Source organism: Sminthopsis crassicaudata, chromosome 1 (genome assembly GCF_048593235.1).
Source record: "Sminthopsis crassicaudata isolate SCR6 chromosome 1, ASM4859323v1, whole genome shotgun sequence".
NCBI lineage: Eukaryota > Metazoa > Chordata > Mammalia > Dasyuromorphia > Dasyuridae > Sminthopsis > Sminthopsis crassicaudata.
This window is the reverse complement of record NC_133617.1, coordinates 180,604,267-180,630,461: the sequence shown is the minus strand read 5'-3', so window position 1 is coordinate 180,630,461 and position 26,195 is coordinate 180,604,267. Positions and strand designations below refer to the sequence as shown.

Sequence of the window (26,195 nt, the reverse complement as noted above, 5' to 3'; positions counted from 1 at the left end):
TGATCATCTTTTTTGGGGTTCTTACCTCCTTGAGAAATCAGGGAGGTCACAACAACTTATGTTCTAAATCAAAAGAAGGGGGAGAGGTTAGAATTCTTACAAGGTGCTAAGTCACTGGAATTGATAAGAGACAATGATTATGTACTTAGTACTTACTAGAGTTCTGCAAGATTCACACCTTTAAGAGAGCATATGTAAGCAAGGAGCCTCAGCCTGGATTCAGTCGAGGAGATTTACAAGTCAGAATGAAGGAAGACAGAAGTGGTGGCAGGCTGTCCTGTGGAGCACACTGAAATCACGATCAAGAAGGCCTCCAGAAAACTAGCTGAGCCCCAAGTGAAGGACATAAGATTTTGGAAGAAACAATAAAGGATTTAGACTTGAACTCCTGACTGAATTTGAGGTGACTATTGAACTGAACTGAAATAAGGCTGCCTCATAAACTCCCCAAGAGCTTCAGAGAACATTATATTTTAAAGAAGAACATTACAATAGAATACCTAGACTTTTTTTTCCCCTCCCCAACTACTTTGCTCCTTTTACTTTGGCTTCTGGTGCCAGCTCTATGTAGGTGTGACTTCAGAAGACGGTTGTGTGGAAGACAGGGCAGGAGAAAGACTTGACTCAATAAGAAGGAAAATGAATTTTAAAAAATGATTTGAAGAGCTTTGAAATAATGAAGAACACAGACATTTAACTTTTTGAGTAAGAAAATGAGGAAAATTTGAAGCTTAAAGCAACTAAAGAAAGGATTGAGTCTGAAAGAAGATTGGATGGAGGATTCAATTCCATAAGTGTACGAACTGGTTGGATGGCCAGGCTTAAAAGCAGAATTGTCAGATTCTTTTTCACTGTGGCAGGAGGTTTGGTAATGCAGTAGTAATAGCCCAAGAGTTTTACCAGCATTTTTGTGTCAGTGACTTGGATGAAGGAATAGATTTGTTTGTATTTATAAATAACAAAACTTCAAGAGATAGCTGACATCCTGGATCATAGAGTCAATGTTCAAAAAAAATCTTTATAGGCTAGATTTGGAGTTTGTAACCTGGATCTGGAAGCTTCTTTTCTTTTTTAAACGTTTTCCTAATTATATTTTAGTATAATTGTTTTTCTTTGTAATCCTCTGTATTTTGTTTTATATATTTTAAAACATTCTAAGTGTTTGGGACAAAGAGCTACACAATTTGACTACTACAGAGATCACTCATAGAAAGCAGAATTATTTATTAGAATCTCAAGAAATGGACCCAATCTTGGTCTGAAGCCAAATTTCAAAGCAGGATAGGGCTAGAGGCTTGAAAATGCTTACAACTTTTTATACATTTCAGACAAAGAACATTCAAAATCCCTCCCTCTATATGTTGTGATTGGTCACATAATGTTCCCCTAGTTGGTCAGTGGAATGTAATATACAAGGTGATAGATATATAGCTTCTTTGGACACTTTTGACAATGGAATGTAGTCCAGGCCTTATTTAAAATCATGTGACTCCAGAGAAGCCAAAACTGAGGCCTTATAGGCTTGATCTACTTTAGCTAACAGTCTCTGATCAACATAGGCTGTAAGTTCTCCAGCTTTTCCCACACATAAGGAATTCATAGGTTGCAAGAGATTGCCAAAAGGATCCATGACTTGGAATAAGGCTCTGGGGTAGAACCTTATATTTCATGTTAATAAAATGATTGTATTTCTTTGTATACAGGCATAAAAAATTAATTTCTAAAGTATAGAATGGGTAGCAGTTTTGAAAGATCTGGAGTACTTTACTGAGAATTGCAAGCATAATGTGAAAGCCAAAAGAAGCTATTACTGTATTGGGCTTTGTTAAGAAAGGTGTCTCATGCCTTTGTCATACCACCTATGGGAGAATTGTTTTCAGGTTGAGGCAGAGTTTAAGAAGGGCTTTGATAATCTGGAAAGGAACTTTTCTTAGTATGGAGAAGAAAAGATTAGAGGAAGAACATAATACATGTATTTTAAGTTTTTGAAGGGCTTTCATGTGGAGTAGGGATTAGACTTACTTGTTTTGACTCGAAAGACAGAGTTATTGCTTCTCGTTATAAAGAAGTAAATTTGATGTCAATGGTGGGATGGGGAGACCAAAAGCAAACAAAAAAAAACAACCTACCAACTTTCCAGCAATTAGACCTTTTTATAGAATGAGTTGCCTTGAGAGGTAATATTGAGTTCTCCTCCCTTAGAAGTTTTCAATCCAAGGTCAGACTTGGTTATGTTATTGGTTATGTTTTAATGTGAGGCTCTTGCATATTTGTCTGGGGCTAGAGGTTCCTTCCATCTCTCAAATTCTATGATTTTGTGACTTAAACCTAAAGGAGAAGAAGGAACTTGGGGGGGGGGTGGCTGTCAATGTGCTAAATAGTGATAGAGGTAGTCTGAGTGAGGAAAATAACAACTCTGGAGTTGTAAACACTCAGGTGCATTTTGCTAGTAATTCAGTGTAGTAGTGCTATTGGAAGGAAATGTGAAAATTGAGGTTTATCCTCCATTAAATATCAAGTTTTGCTGAGATTTAGCATTAAGCTTTCAATGTTTTGTAATTTTGTCACCATTAAGTCTGCTCAGCGTAGGCACATTTCTCTCCTATAAGAGAAAGTGAAGGGGATCAGGTTACACATCTTCACATATTTGGTGTTATCAGGAACAATCAAATATTCTTTTTTAAAAAATTGTAAAAAACCTAGGAAAAAAGGATCTTGACTCAAGATGTGTGTGTGGGAGGAGTGAGGTTGGAGGGTACAAGAATGTCATGCAGAAGAAAAAATGATAATTACTAAACACTTGAGAGCTAAGAAAACAAATTTGAGACTTCTGGAAAGTGATTGGATATTTTGAGTAAGGAGCATCTGTTTGTTTTCCAAGGAAAAAGTAGATTCATGAATACTGTTAAGTGATCCAGTAAAGATCAGAGAGAAAAAAAAAAAACCTTTTGTGGAAGTCTAACTATCTGTTGAAAGATACTGACATAGATATTTAACAACAGTGGGAAAAATCTTTTGCACCCAAGAAATGAAATGTTCCTTTCTAAGACTTGCCAGTTAGTGAATATTTGTTAAGGACTTTTTTTTTTTAATTGTATAATTATAACATTTTTTGACAGTACATATACATAGGTAATTTTTTACAACATTATCCCTTGTACTCCCTTCTGTTCCAAATTTTTCCCCTCCTTCCCTCCACCCCCTCCCCTAGATGGCAGGCATTCCCATACTTATTAAATATCTTATAGTATATCCTAGGTACAATATATATGTGCAGAACCGAATTTTTGTTGTTGTTGTTCAAACAGTTTACACTCATTTCCCAGTGTTCCTTTTCTGGGTGTAGCTGATTCTGTCCATCATTGATCAATTGGAATTGGATTAGCTCTTCTCTATGTTGAAGATAGCCACTTCCATCAGAATACATCTTCATACAGTATTGTTGTTGAAATGTATAATGATCCCCTAGTTCTGCTCATTTTACTCAGCATCAGTTGATGTAAGTCTCTCCAAGCCTCTCTGTATTCTTCCTGCTGGTCATTTCTTACAGAACAATAATATTCCAAAATATTCATATAATTTACCCAGCCATTCTCCAATTGATGGATATCCATTCATTTTCCAGTGTTAAGGACTTTTTCTATGCTAAGCACTGTTATTAAACACTTTGAGTGGAAAGGCAAACCATAGTATTTGTTTTCAAGGGGCTCTGTCTAATGGACAATACAAAATAAGGATTCCTGAAGGCAATAGGATTTTAGCAAGGACTTGAAGGTGGTGGTAAAGAAAAGGAGGAAGGGACAGCTAAGTGTTGCAGTGGATAAAGCACCTGCAAGTCCCTGAAGTCAGGAGGACCTGAGTTCAATTCTGGCCTCAGACACTTAACATTTCTATCTGTGTTCCCTTGGGCAAGTCACTTGACTCTACTTGCCTCAGCCAAAAATAAAAAAAGAAAGAAAAGTGGGGAAAGTGTTCTGAGGACTCCTAGTATAAATGCCTACTTGGACTTGGTAAATGGAATGTGGTTTTGTTTAAGAGTTACTGTATCGGAACTATGCCCAAAAAGTTATCAAACTGTGCATACCCTTTGACCCGGCATTGCTGTTATTAGGATTATATCCCAAAGAAATACTAAGGAAGGGAAAGGGACCTGTATTGCCAAAATGTTTGTGGCAGCTCTTTTTGTTGTAGCTAGAAACTGGAAGTTGAATGGATGTCCATCAATTGGAGAATGGTTGGGTAAATTATGGTATATGAAGGTTATGGAATATTATTGCTCTGTAAGAAATGACCAGCAGGAGGAATACAGAGAGGCTTGGAGAGACTTAAATCAACTGATGCTGAGTGACATGAGCAGAACCAGAAGATCGCTGTACACTTCAACAACAATACTGTATGAGGATGTATTCTGATGGAAGTGGATATCTTCAACATAAAGAAGATCCAACTCACTTCCAGTTGATCAATGATGGACAGAAATAACTACACCCAGAGAAGGAACACTGGGAAGTGAATGTAAATTGTTAGCACTACTGTCTATCTACCCAGGTTACTTATACCTTCGGAAGCTAATACTTAATGTGCAACAAGAAAATGGTATTTACACACATATATTGTATGTAGGTTATATTGTAACACATGTAAAATGTATGGGATTACCTGTCATGGGGGGGGAGTGGAGGAAGGGAGGGGATAATTTGGAAAAATGAATACAAGGGATAATATTATTTAAAAAAAAATAAATAAAATAAATTATTTTATAATTAATTATAAAATTAATAAAAGTTAAGAGGAGGCCAGAGTAAAAAGGGTTCTAAGTGGGAAATCAGTGACAAATTACCCATTTCGGATGAATCATATGGATTCATGTAATTTGGCCAAATTGAATGTTAGATTATGCTTGCTAAAGATTATGAAATCTTAAAACAAAAACAAAAACGTGGAGACCTTAGAGGAATGGCTATTATCGTCTTCAGAGCTGTTAATTGAAGGCAGTGGATTTGGAAATAAAAAGCATGTTTTGGAAATGAACATTCAATTAGTTTAGAAGATGACATCTGGGAATAGGAATTAAATTTCTGGATGATAGCTATTTTAAATCATAAGAATGGCACGTTTCCTTAGGCAAGAATAAATTGCACCTGATAAGGTCTGATAAATAAGTATTTTATTTGCATGATGTCTTTTAATCCATTTAAAAAGGGCTTTTTAAAAAAGTTATTGTTTTATTTTTACATGACAGTCATCATCTACTCCTTTCAAGAGTGTATTGCAAATCAAATTATAAGGCATTTAAATTGAAAAAGAAGAAAGCTGTGTATCTACCAAGATAAATTTAAAAAGTAGCTACAATGTAGAAAGATTAGTTGATAACACCTTAAGGGTTAACAAACAAGTCTGACAAAGGAGCCTTCAGTTAATATCTCAATCTTTAAATTTCAATAGAAATCTACAAAGTGTGGCAAACTAGCAAGATAAACTAGAGATCTTAAAGCCAAGGAGGCAAATTTGAACTCATGTATATAATTGAATCTAAATGGGATGGAAAAATAATTAGGAAAATAGTTCTGGCAATAATAATTATTAATTAATATATAATAATTAATAGTAAACCAAATAAAGTAAAAGGGTAGGATAGGATCTGAGAAAATCCAAGAGCCAAAAATAGGTGAAGAATATTTGGGTGAAGATCACGGGAAACATAAGCAAAAATACTGTTGTCATCTGGGCATCCTCAATTTGGAGAGCAAAGGAAGTAGATGAACAGGAAACATCACAGTGGTGGCATAGAGGCAATAGAATGTAAGCTCTTGAGGATAAAGACTGTCTTGTCAGGGAGTGGGATGTTTTCTAGCTTTTTTGAACACCAAATAAAATAGACATTTCTATATAGTACAATAAGAAAAAAGAAGTCTGTTGTACAGGAAATTGAATCTGTATGTATAATTTGCTTTTTTAAAAAATTATACATAACTTTCAAAGTAATTTAAATCTAATTAAATCTAATTTTTACCAAGAAAGAAGTACTGGGTTCTAATTCTCATTAGCAGAGCAAAATGAAGGCCAGATGAAATTTCATGAAGAAAACAGTAACACAGAGTGGCGTTTATGGCCTTTTTCATATATAAAGATGTTGTATTTTCTCTTGTTGGCTACACTGTTCTTATTGTTTTCCTACCTTTGAAAATATTTACTAAGTGCTCAGGAAGTCAGAGACATAACTAAATATTGGCTTTCTTAAAATTACTTTTTGTAGATTTCTGGGTTCAGGTTATTCAGACTGGTTATTTTATCTGTGGGTTCATTTTTAATAAAGAAGCCAAGTGCAGGAGGACAAATTAAGATACTAATATACCAGATTAAATTTATTAAACTGACACATCAGGTAGTTAAAGGGAATGCTATAGATATACTTTTTTTTTTTTTTTTTTTTTTTTTTTTTTTTTTAATTTTTTATTTTATTTTATAATTATAACATTTTTTAACAGTACATATGCATGGGTAATTTTTTACCACATTATCCCTTGCACTTACTTCTATTCAGATTTTTTCCCTTCCTCCCCCAACCCCCTCCCCCAGATGGCAAGCAGTCTTATATATGTTAAATATATTACAGTATAATTTAGATACAATATATGTGTGTAGAACCGAATTTTTTTGTTGCACAGGAAGAATTGGATTCAGAAGGTAAAAATAACAGTTTACATTCATTTCCCAGTGTTCCTTTTCTGGATGTAGCTGGTTCTGTCCATCATTAATCAATTGGAATTGGATTAGTTCTTCTCTATGTTGAAGAAATCCACTTCCATCAGCATACATCCTCGTACAGTATCATTGTTGAAGTGTATAATGATCTTCTGGTTCTGCTCGTTTCACTCAGCATCAGTTGATGTAAGTCTCTCCAAGCCTCTCTGTATTTCTCCTGTTGGTCATTTCTTATAGAACAATAATATTCCATAACATTCATATACCATAGTTTACCCAACCATTCTCCAATTGATGGACATCCATTCATCTTCCAGCTTCTAGCCACTATGAAAAGGGCTGCCACAAACATTTTGGCACATACAGGTCCCTTTCCCTTCTTTAGTAGTTCCTTGGGGTATAAGCCCAGTAGTAGTATGGCTGGGTCAAAGGGTATGCACATTTTGATAACTTTTTGGGCATAATTCCAGATTGCTCTCCAAAATGGTTGGATTCTTTCACAACTCCACCAACAATGCATCAGTGTCCCAGTTTTCCCACAGCCCCTCCAACATTCATCGTTATTTGTTCCTGTCATCTTAGCCAATCTGACAGGTGTGTAATGATACCTCAGAGTTGTCTTAATTTGCATTTCTCTGATCAATAGTGATTTGGAACACTCTTTCATATGAGTGGAAATAGTTTTAATTTCATCATCTGAAAATTGTCTGTTCATATCCTTTGACCATTTATCAATTGGAGAATGGCTTGATTTCTTATAAATTAAAGTCAATTCTCTGTATATTTTGGAGATGAGGCCTTTATCAGAACCTTTAACTGTAAAAATTTTTTCCCAATTTGTTACTTCCCTTCTAATCTTGTTTGCATTAGTTTTGTTTGTGCAGAAACTTTTTAATTTGGTGTAATCAAAATGTTCTATTTTGTGATCAATAATGGTCTCTAGTTCTCCCTTGGACACAAACTCCTTCCTCCTCCACAAGTCTGAGAGGTAAACCATCCCATGTTCCTCCAATTTATTTATGATTTCGTTCTTTATGCCTAAATCTTGGACCCATTTTGATCTAATCTTAGTATGTGGTGTTAAATGTGGGTCCATGCCTAGTTTCTGCCATACTAATTTCCAGTTTTCCCAGCAGTTTTTGTCAAATAATGAATTCTTATCCCAAAATTTGGGATCTTTGGGTTTGTCAAAGATTAGATTGCTATTTTTATTCACTATCTTGTCCTGTGAACCTAACCTATGCCACTGATCTACTAGTCTATTTCTTAGCCAATACCAAATGGTTTTGGTGACTGTTGCTTTATAATATAGCTTTAAATCAGGTACACTTAGACCACCTTCCTCTGACTTTTTTTTCATTAGTTCCCTTGCAATTCTCGACCTTTTATTCTTCCATATGAATTTTGTTGTTATTTTTTCTAGGTCATTAAGATAGTTTCTTGGGAGTCTGATTGGTATAGCACTAAATAAATAGATTAGTTTGGGGAGTATTGTCATCTTTATTATATTCGCTCGGCCTATCCAAGAACATTGAATGTCTTTCCAATGATTTAAATCTGACTTTATTTTTGTGGCAAGTGTTTTGTAATTTTGCTCATATAATTCCTGACTCTCCTTTGGTAGATATATTCCCAAATATTTGATACTATCGACTGTTATTTTGAATGGAATTTCTCTTTGTATCTCTTGCTGTTGGATTGTGTTGGTAATGTATAAAAATCCTGAGGATTTATGTGGATTTATTTTGTATCCTGCGACTTTGCTAAAATTCTGAATTATTTATAGATATACTTTTAAGAATTCACAGAGTACCTCTCTGTACTGACCTTTCTTTTTTTTCTTTTTTTTTTCACTTTTAGGTTTTTTTTTAAATTAATTTTTTAATAACTTTTTTTTGACAGTACATATGCATAGATAATTTTTTACAACATTATCCCTTGTACTCCCTTCTGTTCCAAATTTTTCCCCTCCTTTCCTCCACCCCCTCCCCTAGATGGCAGGCATTCCCATACATATTAAATATCTTATAGTATATCCTAGGTACAGTATATATGTGCAGAACCAAATTTTGTTGTTGTTGCAAAGGAAGGATTGTATTCGGAAGGTAAAAATAATCTGGGAAGAAAACAAAAAAAAATGCCCACAATTTACACTCATTTCCCAGTGTTCCTTTTCTGGGTGTATCTGATTCTGTCCATCATTGATCGATTGGAATTGGATTAGCTCTTCTCTATGTTGAAGATATCCACTTCCATCAGAATACATCTTCATACAGTATCATTGTTGAAGTGTATAATGATCTAGTTCTGCTCGTTTCACTCAGGATCAGTTGATGTCTCTCCAAGCCTCTGTATTCCTCCTGTTGGTCATTTCTTACAGAACAATAGTATTCCATAACATTCATATACCATAATTTACCCAACCATTCTCCAATTGATGGACATCCATTCATTTTCCAGTTTCTAGCCACTACAAAAAGGGCTGCTGCAAACATTTTGGCACATACAGTTGACCTTTCTTTCTTGAAAAACATACATTATTTGTTTTTCATAACAACCCTGGAAGTAGAGCTCTCATAATAATACCTGCCACTAAGTGTAATCAAAGTATTTGATTAATTTACAAATGCTATTTTTATAAAAATGTATGGAGAGAGAGATAAGCCAGATAATAGAGTTAGATGAATTCAGAACTGGTTGGTAATGATAGTGCCTATCTCTCAGGGTTGTTGTGAGGAATAAGTGATGTAATATTTTGTAAAGTGCTTCTTAAACCTTAAAGAGCTACATAAATGCTACTTATTAAGTATTCTTATGTTTTGTTAAAAGAGTTAGATTCTAAAAATAAGGCAGCAGTCCTTCTGTATTCTGCTCTGATCATACTACATCTGGAAATTTTTGTTTAATCCTGGGTACTTTTATTTTAGAAGGGAAAAATCTAAAATGTAGGTCATTCAGGTGATAACGACTTTAAGTTTATGGAATATGAAAATTGGTCAAAAGGAATTGCAAAGGCTTAAACCTCAGGAACTCCTAGGAATCTGTGGAATAACTTGCTAGTTGTCAGTATTTGGATGGCTGTCATGTGGAGGAAGGATTGAACTTGGTTTTATTTTACTCAAGAAAGCAAAATTAGCAGTGGGTGATTTTGCAAAGGGTCAGATTTAGGTCTGAAGTAAGGGAAAACTTCACTAACAATTAGAGCTATCCAAAAAGTGTAACAAGCTGAGTTGAGGAGTAGCAGTAGTTGGTTCTTTATTAAATGTCACCAAGCAAAGGCTGGATCACCACTTGTAAGGTCTATTGTAGAAGGAATTCTTTTTTAGTTATGGTTTTGACTAGCTTGCCACTGAGGGTCTTTCCAGTTCTAAAATTCTGTGATTATATAAGTACATTGTGAGTTATACAACAGGGGCGCCTAGCAACCTCCATCTCAGATCAGAGGATACTCTTTAATTTGCTAATTTGATCTTAGTGCATTTTCCTCTCTCAGGAAAATGGGGATAGTACTCTTTTTCTTCCACAAGAGGATCCCTTCAATACTTCTTCTTGGTCTTTTCTTATGTGGTTGTAGTCTGTCTTGTTATGTCATAAACTTTTCACTGTTATTAAATTAGAAGATAAAGCACTGTGAGGAAGTGAACTATATAATAGTTTCTGAACTATACTAAGGAATAAGCACTGGAGTATGGAAAAAGGCACAGATGCCCTGATTATTATCTCTTGTGAGAATTGAACTAATTTAAAGTTGCCACAATTAGGAGATCAAAGCTTTTCAGAAGTCATCCTAGCTAACAAGCTCTTGAACTCCTTAACCAGCCCGAGAGCCTGCAGGGTCACATTAGTTTGGGATGCAAATTCAGGTGTTAAATACCAGAAGGGAAGGTTACAAATATTACTACCTTATGAAACAGTGTAAATGGTGGAAGCAAACAAATTTGCAAACTTTGCTAGACAGTCCAAATAAGTAACATTAACTCCATATTCATGAATGAAATTTATTGAAATTAACAGCAAAAGTCTAGACGTAAAATAAATGAGTTTATATTTGGTTCTAGAATGCTGTAAGGGAAAAAAAAAAAAAACAGAAGCCAACAACTTTGAGTTTCAAATTCTTTCTCTCCCTTTCGGTTCCTCCCCCACCCATTGAGAAGATAAGCAATATGGTAGCAATTATATATGTGAAATCAGGAAAATATATTTCCAGATTAGCTGTGTTCCAAAGGGTGGTGGGATTAAAGAAAGCAAAAAAGTGCTTCAATTTGCACTCGGGGTTTGGAAGTTCTCCAGAGCTAATTAGCAATTTTCATCATAGATCCTTTGGAATTGTTTTGGATCATTGTTTTGTAAAATACTTATATTTATAAGCTCCAGAGGACCATTTATACTCTAAAATCTTGGTGCCTCCCATTCAAATCACACATACAGACAAAAAGTAGAAATGGAACTTCAGAAGATGACAATACAAATAATAGTTCATTAAGATTTGGAAATTGTTTTACAAATATTATCTTATTTTACCTTATAGCAAACCTGGGAAATAGGATGATTCAGAGATGGTGTCTAGACTAGACAAAGTATATTCTAAAATACTGTAATTTTTTTTTTTTTTCTTCTGAGGCTGGGGTTAAGTGACTTGCCCAGCGTCACACAGCTAGGGAGTGTTAAGTGTTAAGAGACCAAATTCGGACTCGGATCCTCCTGAATTCAAACCTGGTGCTCTATCCACTGCGCCACCTAGCTGCCCTCAGTACTGTAATTTCTTAAAAGCAAATGATAATGTTATATGATTTCTGATAGGTATGGGAAAAATGGGGGCGGGGGAATAGCAGTATTACTAACCAAAAAAAAAAAAAGATTATTGAAAGGACAATACTAATGATTCAGCCTATTTTCTCAAAATTTGGGGGTGGGAGAGTGATGCATATTTTAATGGTGTCCTTGATTAAAGATGACAAAGCAGTATTTTCTAGTTCAATTTTTCCAACTCTGTGTCCTGTGAGGTTTTTTTGGGCAAAGATACTGAAATGATTTGTCATTTCCTTCTCCAGATCATTTTACAGATGAGGAATTAGTAGTAGGGTTAAGTGACTTGCACACGGCTAGGCAGTGTCTTGAGATCAAATTTGGGCTCTTCCTAACTTTAAGCTGAGCATTCTATCTACCGTGCCCCACCTAGTTGCCCAACAAATTTTCTTGTAAAGTCAAGTACCAAAATTTTTAGCATTAAGATAAGCTTATGTTATACTGAAGATCATGCTTCAGTGCATTATAGCTAGACTCAAAAATGTCATAACTCATTTGGCTTTTTTGGAGATGAGCCTTTTTAGTTTTTATTTTTGCATGGTGAAGATTTAAGGTTTGTATTGATTTGGTTACAAAATAAGGCTAATTATTTGTCAATAGTGTAAGAGAAATTTGGAGCAGGAAAAAGTTGTATCTTTTATCAGGATATAATTTTGATTTTCAGCACTTTATATTTTCTATTTTTTCAACCTGCTTATGTAGTATTGGAATTCTTTAAATGTTTGGTAGAATTCACTTAAATGCATATAGTTCTGGTTTGTTTTACCTAAACCTCACTCTTAAAAGAGCATTTTCTTATATGTAGTACAAGAAAGATTTATGAAACTCAATCTCCCACGGAACATAACAAAATTTTCTTAAACCATTTTTACTACACCCCTTTAATGTATTGTCTTCTTTTTTTGCCATGTGGTGTGTGAGATAGAAGTATTTTTATTTCTTCAGAATTATCTTTTTTCAAAAAATTAATATGACTAAGTGTGTTCTAAAGCCCTGCAACAAATAATTTCTTAAGTTTGACTATTGTGGTTGTCTTTTTTTAATTAGAAGCTCTTATGGGCATAGGAAGAAAATGTTCTTGGTTTTCCTGTATGTGTACTATATGTGAGGGAGTTTGACTTTGTAACAGAACATGTTTTATCTCTATCATAGTTCTTTTAAAAGGTAACTGCAGTGCTTATGAAAGAACACCAAATTTGGAGTTGGAAGACTTGAATCCTTGCTCTGCCACTTACTAGCTATGTGATTTGTGCAAAGTCTTTGAGACTCAGCTGCATATAGACAGCTCCTAAATAGAATTATCAATCCAATGTGTGTCTATATTTTAACAAGTTCAGAGTGGAATTAATTGTTTTCTTCTAAAAATGGTAAAAAAAAACTATTGTTTTGAGGATTTGAACTTTGCTTAATGCCTAACAGAAGGAATTTTTATTGATGACTATTGTTGTTTATAAAACATAGCTAAGATGTGGAAATTATTGATTTTATATGACTGAGTTTATTTTAAAAATAATTTTAAAAGCTGAACTCTTGTAAATAGGACAAAGTACTCTAGTGATCATATTAAGGTATTAATTATTCCTCAATCACTTCTTGTATATCTGTATTTAAGTTCTATTTGATGATGCTATTTTTTTAAAAATTAAGTTGAAATATATCTAATTATTGTTGACATTATTAAACAGCATGGGTTTTTGTGTGTTTTTTATTTTTACCTCCAACAGGGGATCCTTAGTAGAGTTACAGAATCTGTTAAGAACATCGTCCCAGCATGGCTACAGAAGTATTTCAACAAAAACGAAACTGCCTATGTACATTCAGATGACAACAGGGAATCAAGACATTGGCAAGAGAATACACAAAATGATCATCTTTTATATACAGATGAGGAAAACCCAATTATTAATGATGGGAGAATCACTCCTGATCCAGCGATCAGTAATACAGAAGGTAAATGGAAGGAGTAGCAGCAGTGTTATAATTCCACTTGTTTTTATTTTTAAAAATTAAAAAAATTATTTATTGAATGTAATCATTGTTAAAATCTAGCCAAATAATTGAATGAAAATTCAGTTATTTGAATGAAAAAATGAGTTATAAATAATATATTCTGGTAATGTGACTTCGTAGTTCTTTTTTATTTGGGTTGTTACATGGAAGATTTCATTTTTCTTTCTTGGGGGAAATGGTATTTACTTGTCATCTTTTGATTCTTTTCTTGATTATGGTCACAATTAGGTCACTAATAAAGTACATTTTTTTGGGAATCTTAGCTTGACAGCTATAACTATATAAATGTAATCAGCTGACTATAATAATTAGCATTATCTGTTCATTTAGGATATTCAGTGGTTTGGATTCCTCTATACATTTGAAAAAAAGCCAGAGTGAATATTAGTAATTAACTTATAAGAGAAGAAATGCTAAATTGTTAATCTTTTCTTAAGTAACATTAATTTACAATTTTTTGAGTGTACTTTTATCCTTATTGGAAATAGAATAAATTTTATGTACCATACTTGGCTTAAAGGTGCTTTCATGCCATGAATGAAAATCTGCTAAAACAGAACAATTACTTGCCATCCCAAAATGTTGAAGGTAAAAGTTTGCAGTATAACTGTGTACCTGAGCTTAACTAGAAAACAACTGTAATAATGAGGGAAATCACAGACCATAAATTGTCTCTACTCAGATAAGTCCTAGATTTACGCAGGCCATCAAAGTGTCTTTCCTGAGTTGCTTTTTGGACATCTCCTTGGATGGCTATTGATATCTCAAACCCACCATGTCCAAAACAGAAGCTTTTTGTTTTTCTCCTAAAATTCATCCTTCTCAAACTTATCTTGTTTCTATTGAGGATATCAATTCTTCTGGTGACCTCTGTTTGAGACCTTGAAATTATCCTTGTCTCACTGTCACTTTCCTTAGATAGTTGCTACATCACTTTTAATTTCACAGTCTCTCTCACATATACCTCCTTTTAACTCACTGCCACCATCCTAGTTCACTATCTTTCCCCTCCAATATTATTTGATGCTCCTGCCTCTAGTCTCTCTTTCTTGCCAATCTAATCTTCACACATTTGTTTAAAATGATTATTTCTAAAGCATGAGTATGATCATTTTCTGACTCGTCTAGCTCCATTGATTCCCTCTTTACTTTCAAAATCTATATCCGGTGCTTTTTAATTATTAGGTCATTCTAGTCAGATAGTGGGAATAGAAAGGAATAGAGGTGTAATCTTTAATATTTGGGAAATGACTGTGAGTGGGCTAAGAAAGAAGGAAGAGTCAAAGATAATTGACGTTTCTGTGAGAATGATGGGTGCTACCAATAAAATTAAAGAAATTAGAGATGAGGGCTTTATAAATTCAGTTTTATGTGCATTGTTCCTTTTGTTCTAGGAAGGTATTTTAGGTAGGGATAATCTAGAACCTAAAAACATGGGGTGGAAACTCTGAGGTAAAATTTTAAACATTTATATTTTAGCCAAACCGATGCTGTTTCTTCTCATTTATCCTTTTCCTACCCCTCTGCATTTGTTTGAGGTCCCATGCTTGTAATATTTTCTCTCTTGTCTTTTAACTTCTTTCAGGGTCCAGCTCAGGTACCTGTACCTCCATGTAGCTGTCCCTGATTCTTCTCAGTTGAAAGTGAGCTCTTACTTAACATTTCTTAAAGCATGTTGTCTGGATTCCTCCTTTGCCCTTTTCATCTTTCTTTGTTTTATACTTGTATACCTGGCAATATTGAGAGGTAGTGGCAAGAATGTTAGATCTGAATCTAGGACTTGGATTTAAGTCCTGCTCCTAACTAATTCTTATTGTGGACAAGTAACTTAATCCTTTAAAGCCTCAGTTTTCTTCATCTGAAAAATTGGACCGATGATAAATACTTTTCACAAGATTGTAAACAATGTATTTTTAAAAACTGTAAAGTGTTTTGTAAATGTGACTTATGTATTTCCTCTCTTTAAAATTGCTTGTTGAAGCAAATATTGTAATCATTTTAGCATACATTTGGTACATTTTGAATTGGAAAATATTTGAGGTCCCTTCTAGCCCTGAAATTATGTGAATCTTTGTCATACACATCTCTGGTACTGTCATTTCTTTGTCTCCAATCCTTTATTAGATCCCCACTACCAAAGAAAAATAGCTTACCAAACTCATTCAAAATCGTCTTGTAACCTCTTAACCTATTTTTCTAACCTTATTTCATGCCACTCTCCCATATATGGTATCCTCTGTGTTCCAGTCAAATTAAGTTATTTGCCACTCCCAGACATGTCATACTTTGTTTCTGTGTCTTTGCTTTCTTGTTACATAAACCGATTATAACACTTTGCTTAATCTTCTGACATGTTTAATACTGTGTCTTTTTTTTTTTATTATAACCCTCAGTTATATCTTACCTCCCCTATAGTAATAAATTATTCAGAGCAGGGACTTAGACTGTCTACTTTTGTTTTCCCTTTACCACCAATCACAGGCCTTTGTATCTTGTTCTCTTCTCCCAAATTGTTCATACTATCCCTTCTTCTCTTAATGTATATCTTCTCCCCATCACAGCCAAATACTTAGGCCCTCTAAACTTGTTGTATTCAGCTTCTCACCTCCATTTCAGTTCTTACTACTTTGCATTCTGGCATCCACTCTCTTTGTTAATTGCTAAATCAGTTGACTTTTTTCTATGCTTCGTTTTTCTTGACCTCTTCTAGCATTTATTCCTAACATTTTACATTGTTGATCATATTGTCATCCCTGATTTTCTGTGACATAACTATTCTGACTTCTATTCTCCTTTAGGAGAATTCATGGGTTGAATTGGATGTTTCCCAGGACTCTGTTTCTGGCCTCGTTAGTTCCCATCAATTCAGGTTTTTTTTTAAGTGGATGATTCTCAGATGACTATATACATATTAACAGAACTGGACCGAGAGAAACATTCACAAGATTCTCAAAACATTTTTCTTCAGTTTAAATTATTATCAGTTTGTTTCTTGCTGGTTTTATAATCACTCTAAGGGATAAAAAATTAATTCAAAAGGGACAGGTAAGTAGATACCTTGATTTAGAGAGGCAGTTTGGAATGGGAAATGTTATAGTGGATGTGGAACTTTGAAAACCTGAATTAAAATTTTGACTGATTCTTTAATACCTGTATGAATACAGGCAAGTCACTTAATCCCTTCTACTGTTAGTGATCCCATATGTAAAATGAGAGGGTTAGCTTAGTTTAGCTTACTTTCAGCCCTGTAGTGTGTATGTACCTGTGCGTGTACATACATACTTTCAGATTATCATATAAATATTTTGAGCTCAGTATGTTTTAGTAAAACCAAGTTAATCTTCCTGAAATTCACCTTTGTCCCTAATTACCAATTTCTGTTGAAGGACCTCCATCCTTCAGTCATTCAGGTGGTTAAATCTTAGCGTTTTCTTCAGCTCTTCCTTCTTCCATATCCAGTCATTTTCACTTATTATTTCTTTCACAGCATATTGCCTCTTATCCCTTTCTGTCTGCCCATTTCGTAACCACACTAAGATAGTCCTTTATCACCTCTTAACTATTAAACTATTATAGTCTTTGTCTCTAGTCTTTCCACTCTTCATTCTTCATACATCTGTTAAAATGATATTTCTAATGTACAAGTGTGACCATTTCTCTATTCATAAAGCTTTAATAGCTTTCTCTTTCTTTTAAAATTAAATATAGACCTGTTTGGCATTTAAATCCCCTTATAGTCTGGCTCCAATCCATCTTCTCAGATTTTTTTTTTAAATAATTTTTTTATGCATTCTAATTTACTTGCCTAACCAACTCCTTTCCCTTTGTCTTGGCACAGGATGTCCCTCATTCTAGGATTAATTTTTTTTTTTTTTTTAAACCTTGAAGGCCCTTTTGTTGTTCTTATCTATACTGAAAGATCTATCTTTATTTTCTCGTTAATGTCCTTTATTTATTACATGCAATTATCTGTAGTGTCATTGTGTTCTATGTTGTGTCCCTTCACTCCACCTAATAAAATGCAATTTTCTTGAAGGCTGTTACCATTTCATTTTTGTCTTTGTATTCTTAAAGCCTAACACAGCATAGTGCTTGGTATCTAATAGGTGCTACACAAATATATCTTGAATTGGATTATAAATGCCTAGTATTGATTGAATGAATGTTAAAAAAGCATCTTATTCATAGTTGATTGGAACTTTCAACTGATAAGGCAGAGTTGAAATTTGATTCATTTTAAGTGTTTATAAATTTATCTTGTAAATATATCTGATAATAAGTACTTTTAAGTATTTTGCTGTGATAGTGTTACATTTTTATTATTTTGCATATTCATTATATTGGTGGTTTTCCTTTAAGAACCTTCAACAAGTAGATCTGCTTTAAATTATCCGGATGTTTTAACAAGGCCGTCTCTTCATCGGAGCCACTTGAATTTCTCCATGTTGGAATCCCCAACATTACATTGTCAGCCATCCACATCCTCGGCATTCCCAATTGGCAGTTCTGGGTTCTCATTTGTAAAAGAAATCAAAGATTCTACCTCTCAGCATGATGATGATAACATCTCAACTACCAGTGGTTTTTCTTCCAGAGCTTCTGATAAAGGTAAACTTTAGTTGCTGCAAGTATTGTAGTAGATTTCTTACAAATCAAAGATTTAGACTGGAAGGGATCTTAAGATTATCTAATTCAATTCAACCTCTCATTTTATAGATTAGGAAACAGAGGCCCAAAGAACATTAGGTAATTTGCTCAATTCCATATAAGTAATATCCTCCTGACTTCAGGGCTCATGCCCTTTCCAGATGTACCATTTAGCTGCCCTTCATACAAGTCAGATCAACGGTAGAATTACAGCCTAGCTTCTCTTGATTCTAGAATCAGTGCTTTTTATGTTGTACCCTCTTGCTTCCCATTTAAATGATATAATCTAGTAACTTTCTGAACTGAGATTTCTCCTTAAATAGAGGATTAGAGTCATGGCACTACCCTCCAATCAGAGAGGCATAAATAAGGTGAAGGACCAAAGCTCACAAGATCTTGGAGGATGATGGGACCCCAGTAATGAGTTTCCTGGGCCATGGGTGGAAAAAAGTCCTGAAAGAGGTGAGAAAAGAGGTTATATGCATAAATATATATTTTGTACTTTTCAGATATAGCTGTTTCAAAGAACACTTCAGGGCCACCGCTATGGTCCCCCGAAGCTGAACGTTCTCATTCGCTCTCACAGCATACTGCCACCAGCTCAAAGAAACCAGCATTCAACTTGTCTGCCTTTGGAACACTTTCCCCTGTGAGTCCCATGTAATATGTATTTAATCACATTAGTTTTGTGACTTTTGCTTATGGTCTGTCATTATTTTTCATGGCAGTCACTTGGGAATTCTTCAATACTTAAAACAAGCCAGCTTGGAGATTCTCCTTTTTACCCTGGTAAAACAACTTATGGTGGTGCTGCAGCAGCTGTTAGACAGTCTAAAATACGAAGTACACCTTATCAGGTAAAAAAGAATGGCTTGTGATTTGGGGTGGGAAGGGGGTAGACTTTGTGATAATTTATTTTCATAAAATCTTAAAGGATTTATCAGAAATTATTATTTTTCTTGAATGTTTCATCTATTTTATGAAAGACTTTTAATTTGAAAAATACCAGGTTTTATATGATTTTGTTGATATTCTTTAGAGTAACCAATATAACAAGATAGCTCATTGTGTTTGAACCACTTCCCCTGTTGTTATCTTTAAAAATAGTTTGATTGGGGGCAGCTAAGTGGCGCAGTGGATAGAGCCCCAGCCCTAAAATCAGGTGGAGCTGAGTTCAAATTTGATCTCAGACACTTAAACTCTTCTTAGTTTTGTGACCCTGGGCAAGTCACTTAACCCTAATTGCTTCAGCAAAAAATAATTAGTTTGATTAGAGTAATTAAATTATATGCATTATTATTACCTTTTCACATTTGAGTTAGAAAATTTTATTTTCTATTTAGTGTTGTCTACTTTATAGATGATCATTATCATTATTTTTGAATAAGAATCATTCATAGATAATGATAGAAAGATTTCATAATCCCTGCATTTTCTCTTTAATTTTTTTAATAGAAATTAATTACTGCCCCTCTAATTAGATCTAGTTCCTAAATCTTTATCATGATTAGAGGATTGTAAGGTGTTTAGTGATCACTGGTCCTTTCTTTTACAGAGAGGGAACCTGGCCCAGAAATGTTAAATGCAAGATTATGTAAAATAGTGACAAAACAAGGATTTGGATCCCTGAACTTTGCCTTCAGATCCATTGCTTTGCTTTTTTTTCCTCCTTCCTTTTTTCTTTTCCTAAGGAAGTTGGGGGGGGGGGGGGTGGTTCAGTGACTTGCCCAGGGTCACAGCTAGGAAGTGTTCAAGTGTCTGAGACCAGATTTGAACTCATGTCCTCCTGACTTCAGGGCTGGTACTCTATCCACTGCACCACCTAGCTGCCCCTCTTTCTTCTCTCCCCCCCCCCTTTTTTTTTTTTTTTTTTTTTAAACATTACATAGATGAAGTCTATAGACTCTGTGGTTATCTACTGAGTTTTTACAAAGTTCATACACTTAGCAAATTTTATTTTTGTATGCTTTTGCATTTTAAGAAATTAACATGTGTTACTGAAATATACACATGTTTAGGACCATAAATGTTATGAGTTAATCTTATTGGTTTAGTGAATAGTATAGTAAGGACAAAAAAAATTTGTCTTTTTATTTTTGTATTAAATTTATTATCCTCAACTATTTATCGATGATCATAAAATTCACAGTAATTGAAGAAACTACTTTTGAGATTGTAGATCTATTTTCACACTGGCAAAGCATCAATACCCACACATAAGCTAATAAATGATAACTTCTGAAAAATAATTCTTTTACAAAGTAATTATAACTTTAAAATATTTTCTATGAGCTGTTTGTAAATTATTTGAGAATGGGCTATATTTAGATCGTATCCTGTCAGTTGCACCTGTTTTATGCTACTCATTACTGAATAGAGAACTGGACAGCTAAACTGTGTTGTTTTTTTGGTGGCAATATAACTATTGGAATGCTGTAATCCACACTTGTTCGGAAGTGATCATGAGAATTTATAAGCCCAATGGGATTTCTTGTGGTCTATTGTAGTCTTTAAATTTTTGTTGTTGTTTCAGTTCTTTTAATGTTTATGTTCTGAGCCATAATACAAGAAGCCTTTATATAAAGAAAATATACATAAAAAATTAACCTCAATATTCCATTGGTCTTGGGTTTCATTGTGACTCTAGTAACACAGATTGCAAACCCTCTGTATTATAGCTACATAGTTCTTTGAGAGTTTCTCAAAATAAACTATTAATGAAAAGCCCCTCTAAATTTAATTTGTCCTAGCCCAGCCCATTAGTAGGCCATTTGTGAAGTCATTTCACCTTCATTGAACTTTCTAGAGCTTTTAGTTTGTTTGTATACTTTTTAAGAACCTATCATCACTTCGTATTAGTTGAATGTCAATATTTGGTTATTTATTATTTGATTATTATAATTCTAGGAAGTCATTTGATATTAAAAAAAACTTTTGGTGCCAACAGGGTATTTCATATGATAACTTTCTTTTTTTTTTTTTGAGGCTGGGGTTAAGTGACTTGCCCAGGGTCACACAGCTAGGAAGTGTTAAGTGTCTGAGACCAGATTTGAACTCCGGTCCTCCTGAATTCAGGGCTGGTGCTCTATCCACTGCGCCACCTAGCTGCCCCCTCATATGATAACTTTCAAAGTTTTATCAGTCAGGTTCTGTTAGGTCTTAAGATTTCTTAATTTGTCCATATTGGAATTTCATCATAATTAGAAAATTATGTAATATACCTGGCCCCGAGCTTCAAATTTGGTGTAATAATAGTTTTCTTTAAATTGTTGCTATATTAGGTTTAATTTGTTTTATTTTTTTGCTGAGGCAATTGGGGTTAAGTGACTTGCCCAGGGTCACACAGTTAGGAAGTGTTTTGCCTGAAGTTGGATTTGAACTCAGGTCCTCCTGACTTAAGGGCTGGTGTTCTATTCACTGCAGCCCCTAGCTGTCCCATGTTTGGATTAAATTTTAGAAAAAACAAATCATAGCACAAGATATATATACACACATATGTGTGTGTATATACATGGGGAGGGGTATGTGCATATTGCCATCTAACTCCATGGAATGTCAGGAAATGTTTAGAACTAGGTTATTCTGATTAGTGCACAGTGCTTGGTATTCTAATTTGCAGTCTCCTATACTAATATGTTATTCCATGATGGTGGTACTCTGTATATTACCACCAAGTTCTATTTCTACAATATCTTTCCTATTTATTCCCTTTTTCTCAGCTACCACCTTGATGTAGCCTTTCTTAAACTTTAATGCCTGTCTATCGCAAATTGAAGTCTTTTCTCACTTTTTTCCATGTGACAACTCATTTGTAACAATAATTGTTTTCTAAACCATGATCACAAAAACAGTGGAGATCACATCAGTTTTCTAATTCAAAAAATTTCAGTGACTCCTAATTACCCCCAGGACAAAATGTAGAATAATCTGTTCAGTATTTGAAGCTCTCTATTAATTGGCCATTTTGCAAATTTCTAGTCTTAATACTTTAGTCCTCTACATATTCTTTTTTAAAATATGTATTTATTTAAAACTTAAATGCAAAATAAGAAAAGAGAAAATGAAAAAAAAATATTGTCATGTACCCACCATCCTGGGAAGGATTCAAAATATGAAACAATAAATTTCTATTTTAGGAAAGCATATGTAATAATAGGAGACATTGTACTCACAACAATCCACTTTTTCTTTACTTCTGTATAGGTTTTCTTTTGTTTTCTGTATGTACTTTTTACTTGCTTCTTTTTCCCTCTCTTTCCTTCATTCCACTTCCCCCAGAGTTCAGTTATGCACTGATATATTTGTGCATACACCTACACCCAGCCACCCCACCCCACACACACACAAACAGAAAACTAAAACAATATTACTATGGCTAACAATCTAGATTTCTCTCGTTTGAATTTTCCCTAATAAATTCATTGTTGTATTTGTCTATTTCTCATTTCCTATCCCTGCTAACTCTTCTACTTTATTTCAGCTTGTTACCTTGCCTTGCTATTATTACTTCATCTTTCTCCCCCTTCCTTTTGCCCTCACCCTTTCCCACTCTTTATCTCATTCCCATTAATCTACATATCTTATCCCATTCCCTTTAAATACCCTTCCATATTGCACTTTTAGGTTTTTAGAACAACCAGCTCATTTTCATTAAATTCCTGTGTTGGTTTTTGTTCTCCTATCTCATTCATACAATATAATTACTATTTTTATCTTTATCTACATGGTTTGCTTTTCTAGAGTCACATCATACTCAGCTGTACTCCAAACTTTATTTCCCAGTTACTAATGTTAGTCTTAGATTTGTGGTTAACATTTGCATGTATAAGATGAAGTTTGTCCTTATTGAGTCCTTTGAAATTAGTCTTTGCTATTGGCTCTTAATACATTAAATTTTCTATTGAATTCAGAGAGACAAAGTCATGAAAATTTGACAGTTTGTTGAATGTCATTTTAAAAAAATTTAATCTTGTATTAATTTTGCTGGATATATTTTCAGCCATAATCTTATTTTGATTGTCTATATATAGTATTTCAGTTTTTTTATGTAACCACTGATAAATCCTGTGCAATTCTAATCGTAGCTCCAAGCATATTTGTTTTGTTGTTTTTTTCTCGTAAAATTTTCTCTTGATCTGGGGGGTTTTGAAATTTAGCAGTTGATGTTCCTATATATTTTCCTTGTAGGATCTATTTGACATGGTAAAGCAGTAGATGTTTTTTCTATTTATACTTTCCTGCCTTATAGTATCACTTCAGGACAATTTTATTTATTTATTTTTTGGTAGTCCAATTATTCCCTTGTTTTCTTGGTCTATTCAGGAAATGGATCTGGAATCTATTCAGAATGTTTTCATATTCTCCTTTTTTTTTTTTTTTTCATTCTTTATATTTTATTTATTTTTTTATTCTCTTGTAACTTTCTCCCCGCCCCCCCCTTTCTGAGGCTGAGGTTAAGTGACTTGCCCAGGGTCACACAGCTAGGAAATATTAGTGTCCGAGACCAGATTTGAACTCAGGTCCTCCTGAATTCAAGGCTGGTGCTCTATCCACTGCGCCACCTAGCTGCCCCCTATTCTCTTGTAATTTTATTGGTTTTCCCTTGCCCAATTCTAATTTTCAAAAAGTCACTTTCTTTAAGACTTTGGATCTCTTTTTCTAGTTGGTTGACTTTTCATAACCTTTTTGTCTTGGATTGATTATTTCCCATCCTCAGTTTCTCTCATTTGATTTTAAAAGTCTTTTTTGAGTTCTGTGAATTCTTTTTAGGCATATAAAAATTTGTTGCTCATTGGTGTAGGGGAGGCTTTTTTTTTACTTCAGTATCCTTCTCTGAAGATGAACCCTAGTCTTCCCTATTCCTATAGAAACTTTCTATGGTTGGGCTCTTTTTCCTTTGCTTACTCAGTTTATTTTTTTAAATAAGAACTTATTTGTGTAATCACCTTTACTCCTGGGGTGAGAAGAATGGTACCTCTACCTTCACCTCAGCTCTTCCCTCTAATCTGGAACTAAAACCAAGAACTCCACCCTCTTATAAGTGCCTATAGCCAGCAGTGTCTCTGCCCCACTGTTAATGCACTCACCAGGCAGGTGAGTTGCCTCTTGACCAGGACGGAATTTTAGCATCACAGCTGGACCTGGCATTCCTTGTTATCTGAGGTTCCCTGAGTGTTACTGGACTCAGACCCCCAATTCTCATGCTGTGGGTGAGGTGAAAGTTCCTGTGTTTTGGCCTGAGGCTACCAGTTAGCCTAGAGTTCCCTGTTTGTGTTTCATCAGAACTAGCCTGGAGGTATTAAAACTTCACACAGACCAAACTTTCATCCTAGGGTCTGTCTTGGTACCAGATAGATCTCTGTTCTACCCCAAGTCTTAGTTGTTTTTCACCTGTTTGCATTCACACAAACATTTTGGTATTTGTGGGGAAAATCTGGAGAACTTAGAATTCTTGTTCATATAAATATCTATGTACACACATATGGCAATCATTGAAGGTATTGTCTTTACCATTTAAATATGAACCTCTTGAGGACAAAGACCAAGATTTGCCTGTTTTTCTAGTATGGTATTCCCTGTACTTATCACAGTACTTGGCTCTTAGTAAGAATTTAATAATTTTTGTTTTTTGTATGTGTGTGTGTATGTGTGCATGTGAGGGCATACAAATCTTTTTTCTTTTTTTTCTTTTCTTTTTTTTTTTTTTTCCCCAGTCCTTATTTTACTTTGAATACATTTCATTTTTAGTTTTAATCATATACTTTTCATAAAATATGTGCTCTGAATTTTGCCTTTCTACAAATGACAGGATTTTCTTTACAGGCACCAGTTAGAAGACAGATGAAAGCCAAACAAATTAATTCACAATCTTATGGAGTAACTAGTTCAACAGCCCGACGTATATTGCAGTCTTTGGAGAAGATGTCAAGCCCTCTAGCGGTAAATAATTTATCTCTTATTCAAATGCAAGAATGTAGATATAGTTTTTGTTTTTTTAATGAAAATATGTGAACTTTTTGGGGAAAACATTGTCTGTCTTCAACATTGTTTAATAGGATGCAAAACGGATCCCATCTGCCTTTTCTTCTCCACTATCTTCTGTAAGTTAAGTTGACCCAAAATTATTTTTATTTAGCAAGAAATTGAGGGATTTCCTTTACTTAATAGTTTCTTTCTTTTTTTTTTTTCAGCCCCTGGATAGGAGTGGATTAGACATCACAGATATTCAGGCTAAAAGGAAAAAGGTAAGAGTTTTTTTTTTTTTTTTTTTTTTTTTAAAGCAGTGGCTACTAATTAGTTATGCAAACTAAGTTTTAAGTTATTACTTTAAAATACTAAAAAGAATTTTTAAACATGATCCATTGTTGAATTGCAATTCTTAACATGCTTTTTAAACCGTCCAAGCCACATAATGTTTAAAGTTCTTAAATTTATAGGCTTTCTTACAGTGTTTGACAGAACATTCCCAATAAATACTTTTAGCGATTTGGCACCTTTAAAGGGGAGCTTTATTGTCTTTTGAAAGAAAAATTGGAGCAAACAAAATTTTGGAAGCTTCAATCATTAAGTCTAGTGAATTTTAGATCTCATATAGCCTAAAGTATTTCTGTGAATTCTAACCATGTAATAACTTTCTTTGAAATCCATTAAAAATTACTTTACATATCCCTTTGAAAAATTATCTGCCATCATTTGTTTTTGAAAGGCTGACTTAATCACAGATTGAACATATAGTATATTTTCACTTTGTTCATTGTAATAAATTCTATTAATTATGTAATAAGGTGTCATGACACAGTCACGTTTTAGAAAATAAGCAGTCAAAGCAAAAGAAGGAACCCTTATTCCCTCTGTTAAAAACCTTATATAAGTTAGGAAGGATTTATTGCAAAGACCACCAGCTACCAAAGTCCTTTAAAAACAATTCTAAAGGATAATACTTCATTGACTGATAATTAGATGATACCAACATGGGGCTGAAGTACTATTTTTTGAGAACCAGCTAATATGTAGTATTCTTTCTTCCC

The 26,195-nt window shown here is 34.1% G+C and overlaps 1 protein-coding gene across 1 annotated transcript in view; it reads left to right on the top strand.

Annotated features, from left to right (window-relative positions):
- NUP153 (nucleoporin 153) overlaps positions 1–26,195 on the top strand; it is a 78,975-nt gene that overhangs the window by 16,772 nt on the left and 36,008 nt on the right. Inside the window, 7 exon segments of the mRNA XM_074272362.1 lie at positions 13,236–13,461; positions 17,881–18,129; positions 18,678–18,817; positions 18,897–19,025; positions 24,991–25,107; positions 25,224–25,268; positions 25,359–25,412. Coding sequence (XP_074128463.1) covers positions 13,236–13,461; positions 17,881–18,129; positions 18,678–18,817; positions 18,897–19,025; positions 24,991–25,107; positions 25,224–25,268; positions 25,359–25,412 — 960 coding nt within the window.